Source organism: Capricornis sumatraensis, chromosome 15 (genome assembly GCF_032405125.1).
Source record: "Capricornis sumatraensis isolate serow.1 chromosome 15, serow.2, whole genome shotgun sequence".
Taxonomy (NCBI): domain Eukaryota; kingdom Metazoa; phylum Chordata; class Mammalia; order Artiodactyla; family Bovidae; genus Capricornis; species Capricornis sumatraensis.
Window position 1 is genome coordinate 46,579,336 of NC_091083.1, and position 15,690 is coordinate 46,595,025.

The following is a 15,690-nucleotide window of genomic DNA, read 5'->3' on the forward strand; positions in this document are numbered from 1 at the left end:
GTGAATGAAATCAGGAGGACTTAGCTGTTAGAAATGAGTAAGTGCCTGTAGGAGATAATTCTGCACAATCTCTCTCATTTCTGTACATCTGTTAGGCAGAGACACCAGCTACCCTTCATCCCACACAAGTTTTCATTTGTACAAGAAACAGCCTTGCAACATAGAGACAGTGGCTCCATTCATTACTCCGGAACAGAAATACTAAGTTCAAGATGGCCGAGTGTTATGTAACATTTAAGGGACAGCAAGTTAAGGTTTCTCTTTATTTTATTACAAAACACTTTCCTTCTTTCAAAAAGACATGATCCAGAGAAGCATTTGAGGTGGAAGGTCCTGAAGATGAGGTGACTGAAAAATAATGGGAGAGAATTGCTTTTCTACTGTGGGATACCTACTCAGTGCCAGGGCAGAAACACTCCAGCTATGTTTTTCCCTGTACTCCTCTTTCTGCTTGGAAACTTCTTCTGATGAGAACTATAGTATCATTTGAGTGGGCAGGAGGATATAACTGAGGGGATATATCACTGAGGGGATACTACAGTCTTACAAGCCAAGTTTTCCAATGTATTCTTGGGTTTCAGTGTGTGTTTTTATTAAAGTATAGTCTGAAGTGCCTGGGCATAAGTGGGGCTAGTGGACAAGTCTTTAGACTGGAAGGCAGAAAGTTGGATGTCTGTCTTGTCTTTAGACCATGTAACTGTCACGAGGGACTGGTCCTTAAACTCTGGGTGCATCTAAACTTTGTTCCTTTATAAGGACATAGGAGAGATTGCCTCCTCTCTTGCCTGACGTTATGATGAGGTTTGTAGACTGCACTTAGCTGTTAAGAATGGTTTACTGAGAACTCTTGATTTCAAGTCACAAAAAGCAGCCCAAACCATCTGATGCACAATAGCTTAGTGGACTATGTAGATGACAAGCCATAGCCACAGACAGACTGGGGATTCGCAGTACTCTTCAGAAACGTCTCCTAATTTCTACTAATTTCTATGCCTTATCAGGATGTTACTCATGGTTTGCTTGTTTTTTACTGAAAATTTTCCACTGATGGAAAATATGACCTTGGGGCAGCTCAAGGTTCATGGCCATGAACATTTGAGACCCTTGATCTTCCACAATGGTCTCATAGACCATTGATCTTTGAGACCCTGATCTTCCACAATCCATACCAACTTAAGGAGAGTCTTTCTTGTTCATGTGCCTGCCTTAGGGCATCTGATACTCAGAGGGAAAAGGAAATCTGATTATCTAGCCCAGGTCAAGGCTGCAATTTTTATTCTGGAAATAAATCCATGTAACTTACTGCCATTCTCAGATTAGAGATATTTCAAAAGAGGCCAGTACAAGAACAGACAAAATTCACAGAAGTCACTTGAAGTCCTTTTTAGGACCTAGAAAAATTGTACTTATTACAACATGTATTGAGTGTAAAAAAGTAGAATAAGCCTCCCTCCTAAAGACCTTGCTTACATCTCTATATGCAATCACTTTGCAAATATTAGTATCTAGAAAGTTATAAACCTACCTCATGTAGGTTTAATCCCGGGTGCCTGGAAGCCTTGCTAAATGTGGAGAAATTATTTTGTGACATGTCTAAAATGACTGCTTCTATTCCAGCCAGGGGAGGAATTATACCCAAAAGATGAAAATGGAAAACTGATAGCTGACTCAGTGGGTCTCTGTCACACATGGGAGGTGAGTTCCAAGAGTAGAGAGTTAAAGGAGGAGCCAGGAGAGGGGAAAACTCCATCAGTTCTTCTGCCTATGAGATGGGCTGTGGGCCATCAGTCTCAGCAGGTCATGAACTCTAAGGGATGTGATGCTGGGGTTGTGGGGAGGAAACCATTGCTGAAATGGTCACAGAGAGGAACAGAGGAGGAGAATCTGGGACAGTGAGACAGATATCTATTTCCTTCCATGTGATATGTGCTCTCCAGGGTTTTCCAAGGAGGAGATGGCAATTCTCCTTTTTGTGTCATGTCATTCTTCCCCTCTTTCCTTCTTGATAATCAATGCTAATTCCTTCTGGATGACACTTTTTACAGGTATTTTTTTCAGCTTTTATTCTTGTTCTATTGCCCATTCCAAGTGATTTTTCAGCACCTATCCGTCCCCAGACCCTGGAGAAGTGTAAAGACGCAGGGCTGACCAAGTCCATCGGGGTGTCCAACTTCAACCACAAGCAGCTGGAGAAGATCCTGAACAAGCCAGGGCTCAAGTACAAGCCCATCTGCAACCAGGTGAGCAGCTTGGCTCCTCTCCCTCCTGCTCTTCACAACCTCCTTCTTGCCCTGGAGCCTGATGTCTGTCTGTCCTCTCCTTCTGTTCATCTGAGCTTTGTGGGTCAGAGGGTTCTAGAGAACAGAGCCTCTGTCTGGCCTTTCTGAATGAAATCCATAATGATATCTCTGATAAAGTCTGGGTTGATAGGTGTGGAAGGCTTCCTGGTAAATTGTGGGTAGAATCCAGAGCTAGAGGAAGGAGGCATTTCCCTGAGATGGAGGGATGACCAGCTTTTGTGGCTTGGAGTGAACTGCAAGCAAGAAGGAACACCATTAAAACCTGGAATGGGTTCATGTTGAGGTTTGACAGAAACCAGCAAAATTCTGTGGAGAAGGCAATGGCACCCCACTCCAGTACTCTTGCCTGGAGAATCCCAGCGATGGGGGAGCCTGGTGGGCTGCCGTCCATGGAGTCTCACAGAGTCAGACAAGACTGAAGCAAATTAGCAGCAGCAAAATTCTGTAAAGCAATCATTCTTCAGTAAAAAATAATTAAAAAAACTGGAATGGGAAGTAATAAAGAGAAAAATCAGCTGAGATGGGTGTTAAGCGTTCGTGTGTGGTTCTGTTGGCTGTATCCAAAATCTTGGTGGCTCAGCATTTATGAGTCTCAACAGGGAGCACAGAACAGAAAAATGTGCTGGAGATGATAGAAATCATCCAGGTTAGAGCGTTAATTTAAAGGCTCATGGTGATGCTAACATTACATGAAATATTTACTCAGAAGCATTTACTGAAATGTAGAGCCCACGTTTTGATTATTCAGTCTTAGACTTGTTTTCCCATCCATGTCTATCATAAAATTAACTGTACACACACACTTTTGTCTATTTCTCTCTTGGTGTTGATATTTCCAGCTTACATCTTTTTCTGTCACATTAATACCTTTCCATATAATCTGACACTCTTCTCTGTTGACATTCTACAGGTGGAATGTCACCCTTATCTCAACCAGAGGAAACTGTTGGATTTTTGCAAGTCACATGATATTGTTCTTGTTGCCTATGCTGCTCTGGGATCTCAACGACTAAAAGAATGGTATTGAACCCTCATGAAGACAACAAGGAGTTTATGTAAAATTCAATTTTTGATAAAATAGTGTAAATCATATGTTACTCAGATAACTCATAGGCACAGTGTATAAGCAGGGAGGGATGGAATGAATCCTTCTCTTTTATCTTCCCATCACCCAGCCAATTTTTCTACATTGTATTAGATTGTTGACCCATAAATAACAAATGTCTGCATTAAAGTCTATATATAATCCCCCAGTTGATACCAGAGACACAAGCTCATATCATGATTTATTTATTTATTCAACAATGAACATATTTCTAATAATACATGTCTAAACTTCACATATCTTTTATCTAAAATTGGGATGATAATATGCAACTTCCAGGTCTCTCATCATAACAAATTTCAATATGAACCATTTTTGTAAACATATATAGAAAATTGCATAATATAAATAATGATGAAATGAATAGTTCTATATTTTGCACTATTCAACTTGTGTCAATACCTGTGAAAAGTCATAATTAAAAAAAAATTCCCAGTCTTTTTCCATCACTGTTTCTTTTCATGCCATTGTACAAACTTTAGAGCTATGAATGGAGAAAAACAACAAATGAGAATTAAAAAAGGAAAAAAATCCACGAGTCTGGCAGTTCTGGTCTCACTCAAACATGCATCCAAATGACTTGGAGAACTTTGTAAACACAGATTAGGAGGTGCCTCCATTGAGGTTCTGATTCAGTGTGTCTGCATTTAAGCTGGGAATTTGTATTTCTAACAAGATTCTGAGTAATGCTGATGCTCTTAGTACATGGACCACAGTTTGAGAAGCACTGGTATAGAGTGGACATACTTGGTTTATTTGGTGAAACTACTCACAAACTGAGTACTTAGTCTCAGCTCCTCAGCATTTTTGAATTTCCTTCCAGGGTGAACCTGGGCCTGCCCGTTCTCTTGGAGGACCCGGTTCTTTGTGCCATTGCCAAAAAGCACAAGCAGACCCCAGCTCTGGTTGCCCTTCATTACCAGATACAACGTGGGATTGTGGTTCTGGCCAAGAGTTGCAACAAGAAGTGGATCAAAGAGAACATACAGGTGATGAGTTGGGCTGTGGGCAGAGGGGTCCTAAGGAACATCCTTCACGAGGGTCATTCTTTGTCTCTCAAGACTTTCCTTGAATCAAGACAAGTTACCAGTTCTTCCCCATGCATGAATGCGTTGTGTGTGTTTTTGGTGGTTTTCTCCTCCTGATGTGGCAACAGGAGAGGCGGCATGGCTGGAGAGGGTTCAGGTTGGACAGAAAACAGAGATTTTGGTTTTGGAGTTATGTCAGCATTTATTCTGTCATCTTGTGCAAATGACATCTTATTTTCTTTGTTCTCAGTTGATGAAATTGCAATATGTGATTTTTTTTAGACTATTTGAACTGCTCTAATAAAATATCACTGATTGGGTGGCTGAGGAAAATTGAAATTTATTTCTCACAGTTTTGAAGCTGGAGATCTGAGTCAGGGTTCCTGTGTGGTCAGGTGAGGGCCCTCATCCAGGTCACAGGTTTCTCTTTGTATCTTAATATCATGGAGGGGGCAACAGAGCCTTCTCCCAAGTCTCTTATATGAATATGCTATTTTAAAATCTCATTCGTGAGAGCTCCACTATCATGGCCTTTCAATGACTCCATTTCTAACAACATCAAAATGTAAATTTCAGTTCAGTTCAGTTCAATCGCTTAGTCGTGTCTGACTCTTTGTGACCCCATGGACCACAGTATGCCATACCTCCCTGTCCATCACCAACTCCCAGAGTTTACCCAAATTGATGTCCATTGAGTAGGTGATGCCATCCAGCCATCTTATCCTCTGTCATCCCCTTCTCTTCCTGCCCTCAATCTTTCCCAGCATCAGGGTCTTTTCAAATGAGTCAGCTCTTTGCATCAGGTGGCCAAAATATTGGAGTTTCAGCTTCAACATCAGTCCTTCTAATGAACACCCAGGACTGATCTCCTTTAGGATGGACTGGTTGGATCTCCTTGCAGTCCAAGGGAGTCTCAAGAGTCTTCTCCAACACTACAGTTCAAAAGCATTAATTCTTCGGCCCTCAGCTTTCTTTATAGTGCAACTCACGTCAATACATGACTACTGGAAAAACCATAGCCTTGACGAGACAGACCTTTGTTGACAAAGTAATGTCTGTTTTTTAATATGCTGTCTAGGTTGGTTATAACTTTCTTTTCAAGGAGTAAGTGTCTTTTAATTTCATGGCTGCAGTCACCATCTGCAGTGATTTTGGAGCCCCCAAAATAAAGTCAGCTGCTGTTTCCACTGTTTCCCCATCTATTTGCCATGAAATGATAGGACCAGATGCCATAATCTTAGTTTTCTGAATGTTGAGCTGTAAGTCAACTTTTTCACTCTCCTCTTTCATCAAGAGGCTCTTTAATTCTTTTTAACTTTCTGTCATAAGGGTGATGTCATCTGCATATCTGAGGTCATTGATATTTCTCCCGGCAATCTTGATTCCAGCTTGTGCTTCTTCCAGCCCAGCATTTCTCATGATGTACTCTGCATATAAGTTAAACAAGTAGGGTGATAATATACAGCCTTGATGTACTCCTTTTCCTATTTGGAAGTTTGGGGGCACAAAAATTATAGCAGCAATCTTTAACCCCCAAACCATCATGGTTTTATTTTGCTTTTCCCTTAATATTATAGTTTTTCATGTTTATACATTTGATCTTCTTGAGTTTCTCTTTGTGAAGCTCCTTTTCAAGACTGTGTCCACTTTAGCTAGGTTGTTTCTCTTTTGATTTATTTGTAGGAGACCATTATTGTACCCTTAGTCACAGCTATACAGGAAACTCTCCCCATTTTCAGGATTTAATGCAGAGATCATTTCTGTATCTCTTGATTCTGTATTTTGACAATCAGCCTGAACTCAGCTCAGCTGCTGTCCTCTTAACTGCTCTTGCTCATGCATTTGCAGCTCAGTGCAGAGCAGATCAGCAGTTTTGCTTTAGCAGGTGGATATGACTCTTGTCAGAGGAGCCTGCACACTTCTCCATGTAGTTTTACATGTATATTTGGCTAGACTGTGGTCAATTAACCTGGTTATCACGTCAGCACAGTACTATGATCCATAGTCAGTGAATGAAAACAAAACAAAACAAAACAAAAAAACCTCTTCATTTCTAGACTCAGAACTGAGTCATCAATTCTGGCAAAGTTCACTGCCCAATGTTACAGGCCCATCTAAGTCAAGGTCAAGTGTATGGTCCCCTAAAAAACTGTTTCTGTGTTTACATTCAAATTTGGCCCTGCAATACACCTAGAATTGGTTTTCCAATATAATATCAAAATGGTTACATATATGTTTATTAAGTGGAAATCTAAGACAGCAAGGATACCAAATCAATCTAGCCTAAAGGAAATCAACCTTGAATATTCATTGGAAAGACTGATGTTGAAGCCGAAGCTCTAATACTTCGGCCACCTGATGTGAAGAGCTGACTCACTGGAAAAGACCCTGAAGCTGGAAAAGACTGAGGGCAGAAGGAGAAGGGGGAGACAGAGGATGAGGTGGTTGGATGGTATCACCAACTCAATTGACATGAGTTTGAGCAATTCTGAGTTGATAATGAACATGGAAGCCTGCCTTGCCACAGTCCAGTGTGTCACAAACAATTGGATATGACTTAGCAACTGAATAAAAACAACGCGTCCATATTTTCCACAGATTTTCATTGTCAACTCTGTCATATATAGAGAGACTTTAAGTACATTTCTGGCCTCTTTCTTCTATTTAACTATTTTTCTGTACTGTGTTATTAAATTGTAAAATAAGTCTTATTTCCAGAATGGTAAATTCTTCAACCAGTCCATCCTAAAGGAAATCAGTCCTGAATATTCAATGGAAGGACTGATGCTGAAGCTGAAACTCCAATACTTTGGCCACCTGATGCGAAGAGCTGACTCGTTTGAAAAGACCCTGATGCTGGGACAGATTGAGGACAGGAGGGAAGGGGATGACAGAGGATGAGATGGTTGGATGGCATCACTGACTCAGTGGACATGGGTTTGGGTGGACTCCGGAAGTTGGTGATGGACAGGGAGTCCTGGTGTGCTGCAGTTCATGGGGTCTTAAAGAGTCGGACACAACTGAGTGACAGAACTAAACTGAACTGAAGAATGTCTTGGCTGCTTTTTATTCGTTCTTTTATTTAAAATTTGGTATCACCTTACTGACTTCCACAAGAGAATGTGTATGTCAGTCTTTGATTCATGTTGCATTGGAACACTAGATGATTTCAGAGAAAACAAATTTCTTTACAAAACTGAGCTATCCATTTCATGATTATGATGTGAACTTTTAATATTTTAGGTGTTCTTTAATATTTAAACTTTTCATAACTTTATCTACAAAGGCATTTACACAAAGTTTCTTTTAGATTTATTCATAAAGAGTAAGTTTGCTATCAGATTCTTGGATAGGCTTTTGCAAGGAAGACTCCTCCCCACATCAGTCCTCAGCCCATCAGTGCAATGCTGTCACACTTAGGGCATGTTGGGGAGCATGAAGCAGTCTAATGTTTGCTCAGGTGTCGAGGCAGGAGTGTCCAAAGACAAAAGGGTATTTTACTACATTTCTTTTCTGTCTGAAGTGATTCACTTAGAAAGATAAGGGACTGAGGCACTGTAATGTTTGTGAAGTGGACAGAGAAGGAGGTGTGGGAAGGAGAGGTGAGAACTCAGCAGAGGGTCCCAGCCTTGTTCACCTGGGAGCTGAGGACAGACACAGCTTCCCTCTCCCCTTTTCCTGTCCCCATCCAGCTGGAAAGTCCTCCAGTCCCCAGGGGGAGGCCGTTTTCATGGGGGAGAGGTAATGTGATTCTTCTTTTCTTCGAGGTGCTTGACTTTGAACTGACTCCAGAAGACATGAAAGCAACCAATGGCATCAATAGAAACATAAGATATTACGAATTTCTACCATAATTGACTTACAGATGTTTCACACACATGGGTTTTTTTTTTTTTTCCTGTAGCAGGCAGATCAGCAGGGCAACTAAGCTTTTAAAAACTTGATTCTAGGAAGACAGTCCTGATTCCAGCATAGGAACCAACCAGAGTCTTCCTGCAGGCCTCAAAGCAGAGGTTTCCTCTTGGGCTCTGTGTCTGACCAACAGAAATGATTGGGACCTAAGACAGCCCATCAGTAAAATCCTCAGAGTTGACATCGTGGTGATTTCACTACTTTGTGCCCCTAATCCCTGTGCCTGATGCACTTCCTCTCAGGGCCAAGGGACCCAGTAAACACAGAGGGCACAGTGCCAGCAGCCCACTATTGTTTTTACATCAGGATAAAATGGTTATATTAATAAAAACTGTATAATAATGAATCCTTTCTGGATTACATTCATGTTTTGTTGTTGTTTAGTTGCTTCAGTCAGTCAGTTCAGTCGCTCAGTCGTGTCTGACTCTTTGTGACCCCGTGAATCGCAGCACACCAGGCCTCCCTGTCCATCACCAACTCTTGGAGTTCACTCAGACTCATGTCCATTGAGTCAGTGATGCCATCCAGCCATCTCATCCTCTGTTGTCCACTTCTCCTCCTGCCCCCAATCCCTCCCAACATCAGAGTCTCTTCCAAAGAGTCAATTCTTTGCATGAGGTGGCCAAAGTACTGGAGTTTCAGTTTTAGCATCATTCTTTCCAAAGAAATCCCAGGGCTGTTCTCCTTCAGAATGGACTGGTTGGATTTCCTTGCAGTCCAAGAGACTCTCAAGAGTCTTCTCCAACACCACAGTTCAAAAGCATCAATTCTTCAGTGCTCAGCTTTCTTCACAGTCCAACTCTCACATCCATACATGAGTTGCTTAGTTGTGTCCAACTCTTTGGACCCACGGACTGTAGCCTGCTAGGCTCCAGGGTCCATGGGATTTCCCAGGCAAGAATACCAGAGTGGGTTGCCATTTTCTTCTCCAAGTTGTCTTGCCAGTCACTGAACACATGTCTCCTACTTGGCAGGTGGATCCTTTATCACTGACCACCTGGGAAGCCCCCATTCTTGTTATTCCTAACACAATGATAAAACATCTTGTTGACACTTTTTTATGGAGGAAGGTCCCATGAAGGCCAACCTTCAATAGTTTTGAGAAGTTACATGGGCCTGCTTCCACCTCATCTCCTAAGGGTCTGGTGGATTTTCTCCCTTATGGGCATTTCTTCTCCAAGACACAATCCATTTCTTTCAAATTAATCTCTTCCTTCATTGATCTTTTTTCCCTGTTACAATTCCCATGTCCTCATCCTTGTTATCTCACCAAGCTGAATTACCAGTAGATCATGAGCTTAACTGACCCTCCAGTGAAAGACTGCTGTGTCCTTAACAAGACACACTGAGGTAAGATCATCTGGGTCTCTATGGTTTCTTGAGTGAAGACTCACTGCAGTTTAGCCTTTATCCAGCAGAAGTCCACCCCCTGGGGAGCCCCCACCTACTTGCCTTTGACTTAGTCACTAACATAGAATTCTAGCTGCCTCATCACTGCAGGAGAATGTCATGATTGAAGAGACAGAAGAGAAATTTGGAAGGGAGTTTAGAGAGGAGGGAATGCAAATTATTGGTACAGCGAAGACTTTGTTTGAAGGGAAAGATCTCAAAAATCTCCCTATTGTTTGTAAAACTATATCACAATTCTGATAAAATACATGATAAATGAAAAAATGGTGGAGACTCACTTTTCTGTCCTTAAAGACTTTTAAGTATAATTCTATCTTCTCTTTCATTAGGCTGTGAATGGCTAGACTTATTCCTCTTTGTGGGCTCAGGTCAACAGCACAGCTCCTGGCCCTTGAATTGCTCAGAATGCACTCTTAATGAATTGAATTAAAAAGGACAGGTTTAGAAAGAAAAGTTGAAACGTGGAAAAAAGAAAACAATAGTTATACTAACTACTGAGTAACCAATGTTTTTTTTAATATAAATTTATTTATTTAAATTGGAGGTTAATTGCTTTACAGTATTGTATTGGTTTTGCCATACATCAACATGAATCCACCATAGGTATACACGTGTTCCCCATCCTGAACCCCCTCCCTCTTCCCTCCCCATACCATCCCTCTGGGTCGTCTCAGTGCACCAACCCCAAGCATCCAGTATCATACATCGAACCTGGACTGGTGATTCGTTTCATATATGATATTATACATGTTTCAATGCCACTCTCCCAAATCATCCCACCCTCTCCCTCTCACACAGAGTCCAGAAAACTGTTGTATACATCTGTGTCTCTTTTGCTGTCTCGCGTACAGAGTTATCATTACCATCTTTCTAAATTCCATATATATGTGTTAGTATATTGTATTGGTGTTTTTCTTTCTGGCTTACTTCACTCTGTATAATAGGCTCCAGGTCATCCACCTCATTAGAACTGATTCAAAGGTATTCTTTTTAATGGCTGAGTAATACTCCATTGTGTATATGTACCACAGCTTTCTTATCCATTCATCTGCTGATGGACATCTAGGTTGTTTCCATGTCCTGGCTATTATAAACAGTGCTGTGATGAACATTGGGGTACACGTGTCTCTTTCAATTCTGGTTTCTTTGGTGTGTATGCCCAGCAGTGGGATTGCTGGGTCATAACGTTGTTCTATTTCCAGTTTTTAAAGGATTCTCCACACTGTTCTCCACAGTGGCTGTACTAGTTTGCATTCCCACCAACAGTGTAAGAGGGTTCTCTTTTCTCCACACCCTCTCCAGCATTTATTGCTTGTAGACTTTTGGAAAGCATCATTCTAACTGGCATGAAATGGTACCTCATTGTGGTTTTGATTTGCATTTCTCTGATAATGAGTGATGTTGAGCATCTTTTCATGTGTTTGTTAGCCATCTGTATGTCTTCTTTGGAGAAATGTCTATTTAGTTCTTTGGCACATTTTTTGATTGGGTCGTTTATTTTTCTGAAATTGAGCTGCAGGAGTTGCTTGTATATTTTTGAGATTAGGCGTTTGTTAGTTGCTTCATTTGCTATTATTTTCTCGGATTCTGAAGGCTGTCTTTTCACCTTGCTTATAGTTTCCTTTGTTATGCAGAAGTTTTTAACTTTAATTAGGTCCCATTTATTTATTTTTGCTTTTATTTCTGGGAGGTGGGTCATAGAGGATCCTGCTGTGATTTATGTAAGAGGATTTTGCCTATGTTCTCCTCTAGGAGGTTTACAGTTTCTGGTCTTACGTTTAGATCTTTAATCCATTTTGAGTTTATTTTCGTGTATAGTGTTAGAAAGTGTTCTAGTTTCGTTCTTTTACAAGTGGTTGACCAGTTTTCCCATTACCACTTGTTAAAGAGATTGTCTTTTCTCCATTGTATATTCTTGCTGCCTTTGTCAAAGATAAGGTGTCCATAGGTGTGTGGATTTACCTCTGGGCTTTCTATTTTGTTCCATTGAATTCTACCAAAAATTTAGAGAAGAGCTAACACCCATCTTACTCAAACTCTTCCAGAAAACTGCAGAGGAAGGTAAACTTCCAAACTCATTCTATGAGGCCACCATCACCCTAATACCAAAACCTGACAAAGATGCCACAAAAAAGAAAACTACAGGCCAATATCACTGGTGAACTTAGATGCAAAAATCCTTAACAAAATTCTAGCAATCTGAATCCAACAACACATTAAAAAGATCATTCACCATGACCAAGTGGGCTTTATCCCAGGGATGCAAGGATTCTTTAATATCTGCAAATCAATCAATGTAATACCTACTCCAGTGTTCTGGCCTGGAGAATCCCAGGGACAGCGGAGCCTGGTGGGCTGCCATCTCTGGGGTCACACAGAGTCGAACATGACTGAAGTGACTTAGCAGCAGCAATACACCACATTAACAAATTGAAAAATAAAAGCCGTATGATTATCTCAGTAGATGCAGAGAAAGCCTTTGACAAAATTCAACATCCATTTATGATAAAAAAAAAAACTCTCCAGAAAGCAGGAATAGAAGGAACATACCTCAACATAATAAAAGCTATATATGACAAACCCACAGCAAACATTATCCTCAATGGTGAAAAATTGACAGCATTTCCCGTAAAGTCAGGAACAAGACAAGGGTGCCCACTCTCATCACTACTATTCAACATAGTTTTGGAAGTGTTGGCCACAGCAAACAGAGTAGAAAAAGAAATAAATGAATCCAGATTGGAAAAGAAGAAATAAAACTCTCACTGTTTGCAGATGACACGATCCTCTACATAGAAAATGCTAAAGACTCCACCAGAAAATTACTACAACTAATCAATGAATATAGTAAAGTTGCAGGATATAAAATCAACACACAGAAACCCCTTGCATTCCTATACACTAATAATGAGAAAACAGAGAGAAATATTAAGGAAAGAATTCCATTTGCTATTGGAACAAAATGAATAAAATACTTAGGAATATATCTACCTAAAGAAACTAAACACCTATATATAGAAAACTATAAAACACTGATGAAAGAAATCAAAGAGGACATTAATAGATAGAGAAATATACCAATTTCATGGATCAGAAGAATCACTATAGTGAAGATGAGTATACTACCCAAAGCAATCTATAGATTCAATGCAATCCCTATCGAGCTACCAATGGTATTTTTGACAGAGCTAGAACAAATAATTTCACAATTTGTATGGAAATCAAAAAATCTCAAATAGCCAAAGCAATCTTGAGAAAGAAGAATGGAACTGGAGGAATCAACCTGCATGACTTCAGTCTCTACTACAAAGCCACAGTCATCAAGACAGAATGATACTGGCACAAAGACAGAAATATAGACCAATGTTTTAATACATCGTAAATTAAGAAAATATCAATGCCACCTTGTGCTGTATGATTATTCAGGTGACTGTAGTATCTCTTCAATAGAGTAGAATTTCCTTAATGGAGACAGTCTGTATTTTGGGGAGTGCTCAGTATCTGTTTATCCATGGATGTGTGAAAAAAGAGTAGCTACTTTGTTCGCTATGATCCTTCTCATAGTCTAGGGACAGAAGTTCCACGAAGGGGCTGAAATGATCTCCAGAGCTAGCCCCAGGTCTTGGGCCCTCTTAAAATTGTAACCTGAGTCCAACTACCTGTCACTGTGGAGTGACGGTTACACATCAATGTTGGGACTGGATGTGCAGGTGCCGTGTGCACATGTAGCAGACAGCTGATGTGTGTTTGTTGGGGGAGAAGGAGGGATGTGTTTGTAGATTTTGAATTTTAGCTCATCCTGACTGCACTCACAGAGTAATGCTCTCTATGACAACATGAAAGAATTAATAAATGAATCCTCCTACTTCTCTTTCAGTGGTGTCAGTCATCCTGAATATCCATTTCTTGAAGAATATTGATTCTCGGGTCTCACTGTGGTTCTGTAAGAATTTCTTGCTTCTGGGGCTGTGAAGAGGATTTTTGTAAGTGGTGAAGGTGCTTGAATGAAGTGTCTCAACTTTTGAAAATGCCTTTCCGTGTGAAAAAAAAACAAAACAGTTTATGAAACAATTAAAACTTCAAAGTAAGAATGCTCTTTTTTCCCTGATAATTAAAAAAAAATTACAGGAAGTTTGGAAAGTAAAAGAGAAATGATAGAAAATAAAGATAAGCTGTAATTCACCATTAAATAATACTTTGGTACATTTTCCTTATAGAATCCTACACAAATTTGTGTGCATGATTATTTACAAAGACAAATAATCTTCAATCAGGTTGTATACTTTTCAACTTAGCATAATCATCTTGGTAAGCTAAAATATGATTTAAAAAATCCAGTATTAAATTTTGCTCTCTGTAAAGCAACACATCTGATTCATTTGTTTAAATTCTTAATTGTCTGCCCATGTTTAGTATTTTGATAAATACGTACATAGTTTACCATCCACTCATTTGTTGTCATTCATTCATTCATTCAGCAAAACTTTATTTAACATTCTTTAGTAAGACATTGTTTTATCAATAAATATTAACTAAATGAAAAATCCTTGAGTTTATTGTCTAGTGGAGGATGGGACAGTGAATGTCATCAGGAGAATTTAGCTGTTAGAAATGGGTAGGTGTCTGTTGAGAAAATCCTGCACAATCTCTCACATTTCTGTCCATCTGTTAGGCAGAGACACCAACTACCCTTAATCCCACACAACTTTTCATTTGTACAAGAAACAGCCTTGAAACATAGAGACAGTGGCTCCTTGCTTTTCTCTGGAACAGAAAACATTAAGTCCAGGAAGGAAGAATGTTGATGTAACATTTGAGGGCCAGCAAGTTGGCTGATGTGGATGGAGTTTAGTGAGGGAAGCAGAGAGGAGTTGAAGACAAGCCAGAGAGCCAGTGGGGCCATGGGGTCTGTCTCATGTAGGTTTTTGAGAGTTCTTTACTCTGAGGGAAGTAGAGAATGATATTTTGGTTTTGAGCACAGCAGTTACATGAGCTGACATGTTTTCAAAAAAATCACTCTGGTTGTTATGTTTAGAAGAAAAAGAGGAGAAAGAGCCCCTTTTTAGGACTCTACAGGAATTTAGGTGAGAGGCAATGTTGGCTGAAACCACAGAAGGAGCAGTAAAAATGGCCAGAGGTATTGGAATAGGAACTTATTTTAGGGTCAGCATTAACTAGACTGCTAACATGTTGGACATATGGTGAAAGGTAAAAGGGAATCAAAGTTGACTCCAGGTGTTTGTGTTTAAGTAACAGGAAATGCAGATGCCATTTTCTCAGATGGAGACAATTCAGGGAATCTCATGTTTGTGGGAAGATCATGAGTTCAGTTATAGATACGTATCTTTCAAATGCTTTTAGGTATCCAAGTGAAGATGCGTACATAGAGCTGGACATGCAAGTCAATTAGAGGAAAGGTTTAGACAAAATATTCATATCTGAAATTTGTCAAATATAGTCTCTTAAAGCCATGAAACTAACCAGTCAGAGATATTACATTATACAGTGAGTGGTGTGGACAAGGAAGTCAAGCTTCATGAGCAATAAGCATTAAGAAATTGCTTTAAGGAAAAAAAAAAAAACCTGAAGGAACCATCGAAAGAGGTTGAAAAGGATCAGAGAGTGAGGTAGGAGGGACTGTTTTAGAAGGCATGTGAAGTAAGTGTTTGCAGGAGAAAAGAGTCCGGTGCTTTCAATGGGTCAAGTAAGAGAAGATTGAAAATGGACCACTGGATTCAGCAGTTAATCTTGGCAGGATCAAGTGCAGCTTTGATAGAGTAGTGAAGGCAAACCCTGAGTAAAGTTGGTTCAAGAAATGATGTGAAGAGACCAATGTGGAATTGAGTATACACAGTTTTCAAAGACTTTGTTGTAATGAGCACCACAGAATCAGTCAGTCACTAAGGAAGAAAGTGGAATCAAGAGACAAGGTTCC

The 15,690-nt window shown here is 40.0% G+C and overlaps 1 protein-coding gene across 1 annotated transcript; it reads left to right on the top strand.

Moving 5' to 3' along the window:
• Positions 1-212: 212 nt before the first annotated feature.
• Positions 213-13,675, top strand: LOC138091116 (prostaglandin F synthase 1-like). The gene is made up of 7 exons (XM_068986766.1): positions 213-227; positions 1,618-1,695; positions 2,118-2,240; positions 3,211-3,320; positions 4,229-4,394; positions 8,201-8,283; positions 13,633-13,675. Exons 1-7 carry the CDS (start codon positions 213-215, stop codon positions 13,673-13,675), a joined length of 618 nt encoding a protein of 205 aa, XP_068842867.1.
• The last annotated feature ends 2,015 nt before the right edge of the window (positions 13,676-15,690 follow it).

Bases quoted from the DNA above. Each gene is read 5' to 3' on its own strand.
- LOC138091116 (XM_068986766.1), top strand. The intron at 2,241-3,210 runs GTGAGCAGCTTG...GACATTCTACAG, and splicing joins ACAAGCCCATCTGCAACCAG to GTGGAATGTCACCCTTATCT. The intron at 4,395-8,200 runs GTGATGAGTTGG...CTTTTCTTCGAG, and splicing joins GGATCAAAGAGAACATACAG to GTGCTTGACTTTGAACTGAC.